General features: G+C 45.2%; 1 protein-coding gene across 1 annotated transcript in view; it reads left to right on the top strand.

Annotated features, from left to right (window-relative positions):
* LOC115329812 (enteropeptidase-like) overlaps positions 1-11323 on the top strand; it is a 54908-nt gene extending 43585 nt beyond the window's left edge. Inside the window, exons 5-6 of the mRNA XM_040212043.1 lie at positions 7286-7554; positions 11066-11323. Of these exons, the coding sequence (XP_040067977.1) occupies positions 7286-7554; positions 11066-11323 (527 nt within the window). The remainder of the gene's footprint in view (positions 1-7285; positions 7555-11065) is intronic.
* The last annotated feature ends 4512 nt before the right edge of the window (positions 11324-15835 follow it).

Genomic DNA, 15835 nt, shown 5'->3' with positions numbered 1-15835 from the left:
CGTATTTATGGGCTGGATTTCATGAAATTGTGTAACTCTTTCAATCCTTTCAAACGAAATTCATCATGGAGCTAACCTCAAACCATGCGACCTTTAATCCGACGTCTTATTTTCGCCGCCGCAAGTAGGAGATGAAAAAAAGCACAAGAAAGTGAACTGTACGACTTGGCGCTAACCCTCGTCAGCGGTAGCGCGTTTTTTGTCCGTGGCGAGGGATGCGTAGTTAAGCATACTTGGTTATGCATACTTTGCTTTCAGGCGATATGCGAGGCGAGTTTTGCCTAGTCAAATATACACAGTCCGCATTGAACCGTCGGCATAGTCACACATTGTCCAGCATACTTATGCCGCAGTATACAGTCGCTGTTGAATAATACTTCATCTAGCATACTTGGTTGCCAGGCCGTCGCCAGCGAGTTACATTAAGTGCAAAATACTTCGTTCACAGACGACCTTCGGCTGCAGGTCATACTTAACCCAGCATTCTCAGCCCGCAGGCGACCGTTGTACATGGTCCGCGGGCGAGCGGCCGGGGGTGGGTTATACCTAGTCCAGAATACCTCGTTCACCAGCGACCGTCGGCAGCGAACAATACTAAGCCCGTAATACTAATTCCACACGTGACTGTCGGCGGAAAGTCATACTTTGTCCGGCACACTTTGTCTGCAGGCAACCTGTTGTGGGCCACTCAAACTTAGTTTAGCGAACTTAGTGTGTAAGCAGCCGTCGGAGACGAGTTAACTTGGTCCAGCATGATAGCCGCAGAAGACAGTTCGTGGCAACTCATGTCTTGTCCATCATACTTAGTCCGTAACCTAAAGTCACCGGTATGTTATACGTAGTCCAGCGCAGTGAGTCTTCGGACGATCGTCGACGGGGACACATGCTCATTAAAGCAAACTTAGCAGGCAGCCATCGGAGGTGAGTCATGCCTCCGACGGCTGTCTCGCACAATCTCAGCATACTGAGATCGTGAGAGTTAGTGGCGTGATCGATGCTTAGTTCATTATGCTCTCCATACTCCGCAGATGGTCGTCGGCAGCCCAGTCAGACTCATTCCAACATAATCATACTTAGATTAGATAGTAACCGACACTACGATCTAGTGAAGGCTGTCAAGCACTATAAGCCATGCAAAACCACGGAGATGGTTTTCTTTGTGAGTTTGCTATCATAGGCTAAGCTAATTCCGCGGCCAACATTCTGGGACATTCCGTGGAATGTAACGTTTTCAAGGAAACATCACAAATCTAATTTCAACTTTCAACTACAACTTTCTTGGTTCTCTGCAAGAGAGAAGGGGAGAGAGAAAAAAACTGACTGTTGTCGCTTGACAGCGTTTCTTATCCCCACCAGCAAGATGAACTATTTTACAGACTCGTGATCCGTACAGCAAAGTTTACATAGAAGCAAAACACACCATTAAACGAAAAAGGACCCGAGATGCCTTACAAGCATTTCTTAAAGGTCAAAGATTGAATCGTACTAGGCACAAATAAAGGTCGATCTACGAACTTCATACCACTACGGCATCGGGAATCGGACTTTTTAATTACGCGCTCACCAGAGCGTGAGCACACGGCGCTGTGCTCACGCTCAAAACAAAAAGTAAACCTACATTTAAAAGAGATTTTTGAGTCACGCTAGCGCGGGCCACTACATTAGAGAATACAAAAACGAATATCCCTCCTGCTCAACATCATGAAGTCCGTGCCAAATCGAGGCGTACATATTCATGACATTAGGCAACCAGAACTGCAGCATGTGGAGGCCGTAGACTCCACTTGAGCGAGGCGTTGACCATGTGTCAACTCAACGGCTTGCATTTGCACGCACCCTCCACTTCATGCTGGAGATTGATAGGAAAAAAATATTTTGCATTACAGACGTTTGTTACGTTAAAAGAAGTTCATAATTGTAATGCTCTGTCATTGGAACTATTTTAAGGTTTATGAAATCTTGTAATGTGGGAGCGTTAAACTCCACATTGCACATAATTCGCATGATTTTCTTCTGGAGCATATCCAGTGATGGATATTTGTAGTTGTTGTGCTACACAACAATAAAGCAGTAATTATAGCAAGAGTAAAACAGGGAGTTATAAAGAAGGACTAAGACCGATAAGGGTAAGATATGTGTCTCCATCTTTTAAATACTGGCAACACCTTTTGAAAGTCCGCGATCTATACATTGGACTTTGCGTCCCTGCTCATGTACCTATTAAATATTACACCGAAAACCTTCACTTTTTTACAAAGTAAATATTTTTCTTTAGAAAGAAAGCCCTTGAGTAGATGAACACACCATTTATGAACAGAAAAAGTATTTCATTAATCTTATTTGTATTATTACTGGACAGTTTGAGATCTTACAGTAACTTATCTTCTGCAGAAAGCTATTAGCCGCACATAAAACCTGGTGGACAAATTCACCCGGAAAAAATAAACTAGTGTCGTCCGTGTAAATGATAAAACCTGGACTGTATTTAATATTTACTGAGTTATTTATGTACAAGTTGAACAGAAGGAGTCCAAGGAAACTCACCTGCGGCACCACTGACATGAGTTTCCTTAAGCTAGATTCCTGACTTTCTATCACGACACACCGATGCCGATACTTTGAAAAAAAATGCTCTCGAGAATCGTTGAGGCTACTCCTTGCATTCCGCATGCATTTAATTTTAGAGCAGATTTCAATGGTTGATGTTGTCGAAAACTTTGAAAATCAATAAAAAACCCAAGGTAAACAATTTCTTTGTGGCATTGTTTAAAATTAGCGATTTTTGTTTTATTAGCGCGATTTCCGTTGAATTCTCTTTCCTAAAACCAATTGGCAAGATGTTAGGACATTGTTCTTATCACCAAAGGTGCATCATATGGAGTGTATATTTTTCTGTTGCCATTTTGAAAACACTTTCACCACAGGAAGAGGTCAGTAATTTGATTGGTTGTTTTTATGCTCAGACTTGAAAATAACCGTAACCTTAATTGCATTCATCTTTTTTTTTTCGTTCTATGATACAAGGCAACTAGCGCAACTGAGAAGATTAAGATATTTTGTCAACAAAAGGAGAAATTTATAATATTGTGAATCTGGCCTACAGGATTCGACGCAAAGAGCCTGTAAAGCAGCGGAATTAAAACTGCACGCTTCCAAAATATTAATTACTGTCTTTGGATTTTTTATGACTATCATTTGAAATATTCTCAGGAAACATTGCGATGTCTGTTGTTTTTCTGCTATTTTCGGATATTCGCAAGTCGTTGATACCCAATAAATTTGGTGATGCGCAATATAAAAAGCGCAGGCTCACGGAGACTTATTTGTATGTGATTGGTTTAGTCTGTGATATCATACCTGTAACGTCGATTAGCGCTCTGAGAATGCACTTTTGGCACTGCTTGATTGGCTCTGTCGGTGGCTTTGGTGGGACTTAAAGTGAAACGGAGTCCACATGCCACCGTTGATGGCGAGTGATACTTAGTCCTCCACACTTAGTCCCTGGGTGGCAGTCGGGGCTCGTAGTTGGTTCCTCTATAAAGCCTATTCCTCCTTATGTGTAATTACGGCACCACGTCTGAAAGACGAAAGGTGTGGGCGCAAGGGAGCTGCTGCAAGTTCATAATTGTAGATTTACCTGAGCCCCTGGTGATGACACAAAAATAAAGATGGAAAGATGTCTCGACCGCAGCTCACATTTTATTGCCACAAATCCATTTAAAGGAGCTTTGAGACAATTTTCAGACTTTGGCCAATTAACTGCGGAAATTATTCGCCGTCACCTATGAAACGAAAAGCAGGAAACCGTATTTTCTTGCGAGCGCTACTTCTAATTTCAGAAAAACAAGGAAACAAGTCAAAGGTCAATGTGCCTCTCTACTCTCCACGTCAACTTTCGAGTGACATACTCTGGGGGTTCACGTAGTTTCTCCTTGGGTCCTCTCTTCAAAGACCAGCCGCTTCCTCCGCGATTGTCCACTTTTAAAGGATCAGCATCGTCGAAGGTCGCGGCGAGCAATCGACACAAAGGACGATTCGCCACGGGGCTGATGGCGAGTGTAACAGCGGAGGGGGACAGGTTTTTTTACTTCCGCGTATCACCCAGAGACGGTGTCATTTAAGTTTCCGTGACCCCGGCAGGCGGCTGCAGACCAAAAATAATTCGTTTTTTGCTTTGCTATTACTCTGCAGAATAGCATTTTTTTTAGGAAAGGTGACACGTTATCGGTCACTAGTGCTTGCATAAACAATATAAAAAATGTAAACCGCCAATTATTGCAACATTGAAATCATTGCACTGCCCCTTTAAGTACGGTCTAAACTAGAAAAGACAATGGGGAACCGGGGAAAAGGGGAAACAATCGCAAACTATATACTCTCAGGAGTAAAACACACAGTACGAAAACCAAGTATCTCTGTCAGTTTGAGGTCAAAAAGGTGGTGAAGCTAGATGCTCGAAACGGTACTTCACAGACCGAACAAGCACATACAAAACAGGCTACTTCAAAGCCGTGTGTTCTAGAAAAGCACCCATTTACACAAAAACGTAAAATTTGCTACGAAAGACCAACACAAAAACGACACAAGTTTTATACAAATGTTCTCCTCCCCTCCCTTCCCACAGAAGTTATAGGTCAAGAGATATTTTCTATACGGCCTCCAAACATAGGGACGACTTATCCACTGTGTTTCTATGGTTTCCGTTCATAATTGACAATTTCAAGTCATGTTTCTGGCCATTTTTGTCTGTTAAAATCACAGAGGTCGTCAAATTTTGCAACGGTACCAAAATTTGATTTTCTTGGGCGTGCTTTGAAACCCCCAATACGGATCCTTATCGTGGACATGCACCGTCTATGTTTGGTCAAACGGTCACGGACGCTGAGCGTGGTCTGACCAATATAGCAAAAACGAAATTCAGATGTGATTTTGTAGACAGTCCTTGAAATACGCGCGAAACGTTTTTCTTCGTGTGTGTCTGTGTGTTTTTTTAAGGCAACATATTGGGCCGAAGTGGACGAAGTCGATCTTTTCAAGGTATTGTCTAGGATAAATGCCGCACGGGGACCAAATTCAGGAAGATTTGAGGTTATGGGGTACTCAAAGAAAAAACGTGAAGACAGCGTGCTTTTCCTGCCCGGAAACTCTTTTAGCCTTTTTTTTTTTTTTTGGACAGAAGCTTTTGAAGGTATTTTACTTCGTTGAGACGGCTGAACAGAATTTTGAAGACTCCGCTATAGCGCTAGCACCGAATTTTCGGACTGCGTTACTTATCAGATTGCGAACCGGACCCGACTTGGCAGTTTTTGAATGGCAGTTGGTGTGAAGGAAAGGATTGGTCTTGCAGTCGCCTGCACGTTTGTGAGGTGACCTTTTTTTTATATGTTTGTTCGGACTGTGAACTATAGGTTGGACAATTCAGCTTCACCATCTTTTATAGCGCAGTAATAAGGCGCCCGTTTCCGGCTTGAGTGGCGTCGCCGTCGCCGTCGCCGTCGCCGTCTGCATAACCGCACGCTGCATTACGGGTGAATTTCCCCGGTAAATCCAGCGTAAAAACTTCCCCACTAAATGTACGGGAAAATTTTTTCCGCTAAATCTAGCGAAAAAATTTCCCCGCTAGAATCAGCGGGAAAATTTCTGTGCTGAATCTAGCGCAAAAGTCACGGCGGGGGTCACGTAACCCCCGCCGTGGTCACGTGACCCCCCGAAGTCACGTGATACCCCCCGGTCACGTGACCCACGAAATCACCTGACCCCCACGTGACGTTGGGAAGGGAGTCACGTGACCTTGGGGGTCACGTGACCCCCAATGTCATGTGATTACACCCCTAGGTCGCGTGACCCCCCTCCCCCCGAGAACACGTGACCCTAAGTACCCTTCCCTCCTCCCCCTCAAGAGCTGCGCTCTAATTCGGCGTTACAGGGAGTTGTAGACGGCTGTCATTTTTTTTTTAGCTTAATCTGCCGGATAGACTTCGTGTTCGTACCTTGTGTTTTGTCCATGAGAGTGTGCTATTGGTGTTTTTTTCCCCTTTTCCGTGGCTTCCTTTTCTCTTCTCATGTTCAGGGAGGCCATATGTAAATGGATTTGTAGATTCAAATAATGTTCTACTGAACTCGTTTTATTTTTCTGAGGGACTACACAAGAATGACGACATTAAAACTACGAGGAATGTTCATGCGTCCTAACCGGGCGCTGCTCGCAAGGCGTCTGCTTTCTTCTCCTCTCTTCTCTCTTGCCGTGGGGCGACTTGAGTTGTTTAGTCTACCCCCACGGAGGTCTGGCCGTCTGGCCCGCAACGGGGCCCCCGAGCTGGTGTCGGGTATCCCCGGTGCGTGCCAGCCTCCTCCGCGGCTCGAGGGAGCGTGTTGCGGGCAAGACGGTGCTGTCGCTGCAAGCCTCTAGATTCAATGGCAATAATATTTCAGCTTTATTTGAAGCGTCATTTTTTTCTTCCTGCCGTGTTTTCTGCCTTCATTGCAGCCTCGGTTAATGATACAATTATGTAACGCAACGTATCAAGAGATAGCTGAGCTTGCGATCGTGTCAGAATTTCGGGGAAATAGGAATTGATAGAGTAAATGCCGATATAAACCTTCTCCCTCGTTATTAACTTGACGCGCCACAAGCGGATACTTAAAATTTAAAGATTCAAGGCCCTACACCGGCTCATTAAAAAACAGAAGCCAAGAAAAACTTATCATCAAACTGTGAATGTAAAGAACTCTCTCCACTCTTGAAGAATTTAAACTTGCCTTAATAATTCTGATCAATCCGAAGTTCAAAGGTGTATGTTGAGTGTGCAGTGAATCCGAAACCAGTAAATGCTCCCCCAACCAGCACAGAAATTCATAACGCACGCATGACACACGTAAGGCTCATTCTGTGTTCACCGGGTTTTCTCAAAATTATCAAAGCAAGTTTAATTTTGTTTTTCATCCAACATATTATTCAGAAAACTAAAAGCTTAAACGTATTATGTTTACTATTTAAAAAAAAAGCCTGCTTGCATTGCATACATTTTTTTACGTGCCTGTAATTCTTTCGTAAACAATGAATTCTTTTTGCATGGCTAAACCAAAACACCAATCCCAATTTTTTTTCTTTACGAATGTATAGTTTTATATTCTTATTTTGGGTACAACCTTTCAGTTATATGAACCTCTGCGTTATAAATAATAAACAATTACAAATCGGATATATGGCACCCAAAGAACGGTGAAAAGTTCTTCATCGCTGCACATTCCCAATAAGAATCTTAAGCTTTTCAATTTTCTTCAGACTATCTACCTGTTTCCGATGAGACGGATGAATCATTAAACGAACCAGATGAAGACCTCAAAGATTTTGTGGATTATGAGAGTTCAGCAGAAGAAACGAAGGATGCGTCACCACGGAAACGAAAGCGCATTTTCTTACCTTTTTTCCCAGAAAACTTGAGGGAAAGAAATATATCCTTAATTACTAACGAACAGTGCGAACGACAGCTTCGACAATTTACCACAACTGTTCCAAAGTACGTCATATGCTCCGAAGAGGGAATGTGCAAAGTAAGTATGAATTATTGTATATTTTCCTGAGAATAAAATGTACTTGGTCGGCAGCCGCACAAAAAATTAAATGACCCCTCGTGCCATGAGTCCCTCACATGCATTCGAAACTGAGTTGAACTATGTCTTTTTCGCCTGAATATATCTAAAAAAAGTTTTACCTGCAGCTTTGGGTGTAAAAAAACTAAGAACTGTACTCAACTCGGAAATGCGACATATTGGTTCAGTTTCCCGCTGAATGAAAGTTTGTTAATGACAACTTGGGATTACAAAAGAGGCATCGGAACTTGAGTTAGAACTTTATGAAACTGTATTGGACTGATCCCTTCTAAAAGAAGCTGAAAACGCTATGTTGTTTGCGTATTCAGTAGATGTTTTGCAAATTTGCAAGTTAACATTGTGACATTCCTGGCACCAGACTTCGAGAATGTATCAAATGTAAAGAAATCTAAAGAACTGCACAGTGCTCACCTTACGTAACAGCTGTTGATAAAAACGGTTGCAGTCCTTATTGAAGATTAGTACTAAACCATAAAATAAATACGTATGATGAAAAAAAAATTAGGGGCTATCGGCCGAGATAAAGGACTCTGAATCGTGGAAATCTGAAACTCAATTGTAACATTACGCTAGTTGTGCTATAATGCATAACCTTAAAAGCAGGACGTTACTTGCATAAAATACTTGCAGGAAATGAACAACAAATAGGGGCTGACGTCCCCCTAAGCTTCATATTTATAAAAGCAAAAATAAACATCTCAAATGCCGGTAGCAGTAGTTTTAGTATTAAATGGACAAACTTATAAAAAAAAACAGCAAACACTGCTTTATTTGATAGAGAAAACAGCTCAGAAAACACAGACTGCGAGGAGGAGCATAAACAAAAAGACAACGCTGTATGTTGTGCATGTCCCACTTCGTAGTCTGTGTTTTCTGAGCGGTTTCCCCATCATGAATAACGTGCACCAACTGGCCCAATTTACCAGCTTATTATTGTTTTACTTGTTGACAATTCTTCAATAAATTCAACAAAAGCCCCCAGTGCCATTTCCTTGATTTTACAAATATTTGGCTTAGGTGGGAATCGGCTCACAAGCAAATTTAATTTTTCTCTCGGTTCTTTTCATGAAGGTAATGCGATCTCAAACTTTGTCGTTTTCTAATTAGCACTAGCGTTGCATTGTCATGAAGTTTCAACTTTCGGCGATGCTTAGTTTATTTGCACAGCCCCGAAACCGGGTGCCGCGTTTCTCAATATAACCCCGTAGAATAGTGATACCAGACCGAGGGTGAGCGCCCTTAGTTGTCGATCCGTTTCAGTGAAGTATTCACGATCTGTTGTAGCAACCACTAAAGGTGGCCAAAGCGTACAATTGTGAACGTCAAAACAAAGAAACGAACATATAAAAAAAAAAAAAAACTTCAAATAGAAAGCGTTATCAATGGAGGCCCTTCCGAGTGTCTTTATGAAGGCGAACGAATATTTTCTGTACCTCACCAAATGGGGCGGAAGTAGATAGAGAATTATACATGTTATTTCATTTCGATACAAATATACTTGTCTTAAAAATAGAACAACTGTCGAACGAGTACAGTCTTCCCCATTTAACTATCAGGCTTGGCGGACATCAGGTAAGGGAGAAATTGTCACGGCAAGTTAGCTAATTCACTAAAATCTAATATTTCGCTTTTAATTATTTGTTTTATGGATGTTACAAACCCAGTATCGGCTGCAAGTAAAACAGGAGGCCACAAAACTTTAAAAGAAATTGCGAAAAGCAATGGCTTGTTAGGCGTGGATCAATCTTCCATTTGGCTTCCTGGTTTTTTTTATTTTTCTTTAGGGGGCGGGAGGGGGAATGGAAGGGCACTTTTGAATTTGCGCGAAAAAATAACACCGAAAAAATTCAACAATCAGGCTTAAAAGAATGCACGTGTTCATTTCAGTCACGTCATTACTAGTTCAGCAGCATATCCACGATGACTGCGCCGTCGACACAGTGCCGTAAGAGTAACGACTGAAAAGACAGCGTCACTCTTCTAGGCGGCTTTGCCGAGCAGGGTTTAGGCGCTCTATAAAAGCCCAATTTTAAAATCTGGCAAAAAAAGAAACTGAAAAAAACAATAAATAGATTTGTTAAAAACCATTTTTTTATTTCATTGAATTGGTAATGACTCTAAGAGGTATTAGAGTAAAGATTGCAATCGTTACATTGTTTGTAAAACCTCTTCTTAAAATTTCGACCTATACTGGTTAATTATCCGCCTTATTGTGACGTTTATTTCATCCTATGTCCACTCAGCTTGACAAGTTAAAGGTCAAGACAACCGGCGTGTAACTCTCGACCTTAAAAAAAAAAAAAAAAAAGTTGTTTAAGTAAAATTTAGACACCCTGTGGAAGGAAGAAAACAGGAATTCGCCAGAGTTCAGTCAAAGAAGCCACTGCACGCACTGTCACGTGCAACCGTCTGCTTGGAGATGTTGTCGGATAGCACTCGCGAAAAAGAATTTTGTTGTGTTTTTGAAGCATTGGTAAAACCAGCAATGACTTGCGCTTTGGAGTAGAATTGTGGTCCATTTAGCCTCTCCTAAAGGGTTCGAGAAACTGAGAGTCACATGGTGGCATGTCCGGAATGTAATCTGGATAGAGGAAACCTCCCATTCTATCTGAGCTAATGCATCCAGTACAATAGTCGCAACATGATGACCAGTGTTGTCGTGCACCAAAAACATACCAGAAGAGAGCGTGAAGAGTCTCTTTTTCCCAATGGCTCTATGATGCGTGCGCAACGGGCCCCTAAATGTAGCTTTTAGCACATGATTTTCAGGCCAGCCACTTTGAATTTTCCCAGAAAAAGCCCTTCATGATCAGGCTCACCTTAAACGGACACCAAATTGCACCTACCATGTTGTAAATGGCGTCCACTATAAACCAGAATTGCGGCGAAGTTGAATAATTTCTCTCTTGTACTTCTGTCTGTACTCATCGCGATAATTTCAACCTCATCGGTCTCCTCGTTCGCCTGTGTACTTGACACGACATAAAAGGGTTTCGTTTATTCCCGTCTTAGAAATAATTTATTACACTTCGCTTTGAATTTCAGAAAACGGTAGAAACTGTTCGGACTGTTTCAGTGTGGTATTGCCGTATACCACAGAAAGCATTCTGTCTCGGTATCACCATTCTTCGAAAAGAAAACACAATTGATGTACAATCTTTTTCGCATGCAGATTGCAAATTGGTGTCGCCGAGTGAAATTGTTGACCTCGGGCGGCAACCGTTTTTATTTCAGCAACTGTTTTTTTTTTCTCCAGAATGCACGGGTCAAAAACGTATACATATAATGAAAAAAAAAAAAAAATTACAAAAAAGTGAAGGCAGTTAGTACGGCGTGAGACACCAATTTGCTGCCCTGAATCAGCTGGAGGAATTTGTTCCGATGATATCTCCTCTTTATTTATATCAGCTTTCCGAAAATAGTTCAATAATAATTTTTTTGTTGTTTTCAGGGAGACAGCGGAGGACCGTTTATGTACGAAAAAGAAGGACAATGGTTCCTTGCTGCTATTCACTCTGTAAACGCTGCATGCGACTCTCCTTCTCTGCCATCACACCATATTAGGGTGTCACATTTTGTTCAAAGTTTTATTTTACCCGTCATGCAGGATTCGGAATCAACGAAACATAACTTTTGTATGACGGACGAGGCTCGAAAGGAATGTGTAACTACATTTTATAAGTCTTACAACGTGACATTCAATAGATGATTCAGTAGTAGACGACGAAGCTACTTAATTAAAACGTTAACAGGTTACCATATACTCTTGTCATGTATCTTCAATTCACTTCTAGTAATGAACCTTTTAAGCAAGGGTTTGGGAACAAATTGACACTAGTGACAATTAACACACTATACGTCTAAGTTTACTCACGGGTTTTTGTTGATATTGCTGGAACGTTCTTCATTACCCTGTTATATATAATATATGTTCATGTATACCATACACACATACAATGCACCATTGGCGTCTGCATCGGTGCGAGCCTAAGGATCCGCCATTGCCGTCACGGCGGTCTGGCTGGCTGTCTGGTACCAGCGCCTCTGGCTGCTGCAAAGTCGTCCGCCGAGGCGTCGTCGTCGTAGACGAACTCTGCCAGCTTTATCGACAGCAGGGAAACGATCGCCTTGTCACGACTGGTGGGCAGAATCCAACCGACGTACGTCGCCGGACGGATCGTGTCAGGGAGTTCCTCCAGTTTCGTTTTCCGAAGGCGAACGTGGCACTTGCTCTCCCAGACAACAAGGGCAGCCGTCGCGGTCCTGAGGCACCGGCGACACACCCCCTCGTGAGGGTCGTCGTTGGAGAACTTATGGCGCAGCGCCGGGGATAGGAAAGGGTTGGTCGCGAGGCGACGAACGAGGGTCTGAGTGCTCCTCGATAGGTTATTCGGCATCGGAGGAACGGGACGCAACTGCTCGTCCGGGCGCTCCTCCCGTTCCTCACGTAGGTGCCGCAGGGTCCTCCGCCTTCGCTGTTGAGCACTTTCCTTGACGGCAGACGGGTCGGCCGGGCCGGCTGCCTCGCCGGCTGAGTTGTGGAATGCGTTCGGCGCGGATGCCATCTGGCGTACTGCTGCTCGCGCCTCGTTGCCGTTGACGCCCGCACGGGCAGGCAGCTAGGAAATTGCAGCTTGGATGTTGCGATTCCTACGAAGTTTTAGAAGCGCGGCGAGCAACTCGCCAACTATTCTCGTGTACGTTGAGGGGCTCCCGCAGGCTCGTCTGCAACTTTCGTACGCGCTAGTCGATTCGGTGAACAGTAGGAGCCTGTGTGGGATGTCTGTTGGTGCAAATGTTTGAAAAACCCACTGGGATGCTCGGGGTTTTGTCACGAATTCCGCTTCCGTAGTGTCGACGTTTTCAGTGGTTGAAAGTAGAGCCGCGTTCGGAATGCCATGGGTGGTGTCGACCCACGCGATAGCCTCTCCTTCGCCTTTGTCGCCGGCAGTCGACAGCAAGGTTTCCGCCATGTCAGTGTAGATTATGGCGTGCGTAGGCGGTGATTTGTGCGCGACGCTACGTGTGTGCGCTTTGTCAAAGCGTTTGAGTCGTTAGGAGTTAGTCGGTCCAGGTCCCATGTTTCGGGGGAGGGGTTTTCCGTCGGTAAGCGTGACCGGGGCAGTCCACGGAGGAGGCGAGTGCGCGTCTGCCGGGCGGACGTCCAGACTCGGACACACGAGGAGCTCTTCTAATATAGAAAGTCCAGCTGTCGAGATGCTGAGGCGGTCTCTCTGGCCGATTAGCGCCCGTTCAGCGAGTTCCGACAGGAGGTTCATGCCGCTGTGTGCGTACAGCTCCCAGAGGTGCGTGTTCTTAGGCAGTCTGGTGACGATGCGCATTGCCTCGCGATTGAGTTTCCCGAGTTGCTCCGCCTGCCTGAGCGTGAGGACGTGATAGGTATAGCCGTAAAGGATACGGGATTCGAGCAGCGACGTATCGAGCTGGCGCGTTTCTCTCTCCCGCGTGCCCCACTGCGTGATTCTACGGATGAGGTGGAGGAAGGATTTGCACGTCAAGACGACTTCCGTCACCCACGTGGTGCCGTTCCCATCTTGATCTATGTGGGCTCCCAGGATCCGTATGGAGGGGTTTCGCCGTATTCACTGGCCGGCCATGCTGAGGGCGATTTGGTTGTGGACCGCTTCGGTCTTTCTGCGGGGCCCGTTGAGAACCACGACGTATTCGGTCTTCTCGGCCCAACGCGCTCATACCCACATCTCAAAGGAAGCCCTGTATGACGTCGAGGCCAAGCTGAATCGTGTGCTCGTGTTGCCCGCCGATCCCGTCGTTACGCAGATGGTGACATCGTCGGCGTATACGGCGAAGCGCAGCGACGGAACCGCTTCAAGGAGCGGGGGAAGTCTTGCCGTGACCAGGTTGAAGACGGTGGGCGAGAGGACCGCGCCCTGCAATACCCTGGTCCTGTTCAGTTGATGGGGTCCGATGAAGTCACCGGCTTTGATCTAATATATTTGGTCGTTCAGGCAAGTCTTAACGAAACTGAGAAGGTGGCCGCACACTACGGCAAGCTCTGAGCTCTGGATGGCCGCCTCGTGAGGGACGGTGTTGAAGGCCTTGCGAACGTCCACCGCCACCACCGTTCTCATCAGCAGTTTCAAGTAGGCGTCAAGGACTTCGTGGTGCAACACAAGGAGAATGTCTTGCGTGCTAATCCCGTGGCGGAATCCGAGTTGATATGGGTGGAGCGAGAGTTCCTCTCAAGGTGCCACAAGAGTCGCTCGAGCACCATACGTTCAGTGAGTTTACACAGGTTACTGGTAAGGGAAATCGGCCGGAGGATATTGAACCTTTGGTTCAGAGCACTGGCGTCCCTACTGAAAAAAAACATTTGGCGCCTAATGAAAATAAACGGGTTCATACCGGTAACAGTTTAACCATACCGGTCACCAGTTTGTCAAAGGGGTCGCCCGTATGGCTCAAAGGGGTCCCCCGTATGAGCCATAACGGTCACCTATTTGGACAAACAGGTCACTCCTTTGGCAAACGGGTCGCTCGTCTGGGCAAAAGGGTCGCTCGTTTGGGCAGATGGGTGACTCGTTTGGGCAAAGTTGTCGCACGTTTGCTCAAACCGGTGACCATTTTGCAAACAGCATCGGTTTAATCAAACGGCTCTCCGGAGCCCGTTTGATACTGAACGTACAGATCGGCGGCGTGAGCACGCCTAGCGTTTCAGCTGTGGCAGCCAATGTTTCCGGAAGGCTGGGAGCGGCGGTTCATCGATTTCAGATTGTCTGCGTAATGCAAGTAATTATATTTATATTTTAATTGCGCTGGTGTTCGCTTATACTGCAACTTAGACTAACATCTTTTTTTTGTTGTTGTTGTTGTTTTACGTAAACGCGCGACGTTGGTAAGCCGATATTTTTGACAGAACTTTAAAAGTTTGTCCATCTTTGTTGCCTCAATTTACTTATTCAGCTCGAATCTCTCTCGCAGAAGACGCGACCGCGTGAAAGAATGTTCGTCTAGACTCCGTTTCACTTTAATTCAAGACGCAGCGAAGGTAGCACGCGTACACGCGGCTACCTTTGCTACATCGGTCCGAACGCATTTCTTCTAATCCTCAATTGCGCGCTTCTGAGGATGCTGTTATTGTTGACCTGTTGATGAAGCGGAATTATCCGAAACGTTTTATTGATAACACGCGCAAACAGATGGGCCAAGGAAGAAGTCAGGATAATGGACGACTTAGGGCAGGGCAAGTAACAATACCCTATTTGAGAGGCGTTTCTGAGTCCATTCGCAGGGCCCTCGCCCCTTTGAATATCCGCACTGCTTTCAAACCCCACCGTAAACTACGCGACCTCATTTCTAAACCTAAAAATTACCCCCCCCCCCCCCCCCCCCCCCAGAGTCCCAGTGCGGTGTTGTGTATAAAGTGCACTGTCTAAACTGTGACGCATCCTACATTGGGGAGACAGGCCGGAAGCGCTGCACTCGCTTAAACGAACACAAAAGGGACGTGGCGAAGGCCACGCATGCGACGAGAGCGAAGACGGAACTCGTAGACCATTGTTGGAATACGGGTCACTGTTTCGACTTTGAGAATGCGTCCACTCTGGCGCGCGAACAAAGGTGGGGTCCACGCAGGTTCGTGGAATCATGGTTCATCCGAAGTGACTCATCAGCTTGGAATTCCAACCGCGGCCCCCTCCCCGATGTGTACGCGGACTTGCTTAAATAGGACTGTTGAAGTTTTTTCCCCCATTCCTGCTTGTAGGTTTCACTGACGATGTTTCCCGCATGGGAGACGAAAGTTTTGATTAAATTGTTAATCTTGTTGGGTAAAGTCGGAGCAGTTTTTTTGTCCATTATATCCATATACAGGCAGCGAGGTCACCGCCGTAAATGAGCAGGAGTGGGTATTGAACCTGGGATCCCTGGGTTCTGCTCGGCGAGCTTTCGCTATACGCGTTCCGAGCTGAGGTGCGCCGACGCCTCCCTCGTGGGCCTTGAGGTAACTTATCGCGATCCAAATAGAATTCGCGCCGTAGCGTGTGTGTGCGCATATTTTGGTATTCCGCTCACGCGCTTTGATTTTTCAGCAACACAAGAGCTTGCCTATTCATGACCTTAAAGCAGTGCAGCGCTGATGAAATTCGTGGCCTTTGTCAAATTGTTGTCGCATATCTGTGTTTCTAGTAAGACAAAGAAAATTCGAGGGACATTTACACGGTGTAAATTACATCGCTTTACT

This window comes from Ixodes scapularis, unplaced genomic scaffold (assembly GCF_016920785.2).
Source record: "Ixodes scapularis isolate PalLabHiFi unplaced genomic scaffold, ASM1692078v2 PGA_scaffold1__304_contigs__length_218370807, whole genome shotgun sequence".
Classification (NCBI taxonomy): domain Eukaryota; kingdom Metazoa; phylum Arthropoda; class Arachnida; order Ixodida; family Ixodidae; genus Ixodes; species Ixodes scapularis.
This window is presented reverse-complemented; position numbering and strand designations above follow the sequence as displayed.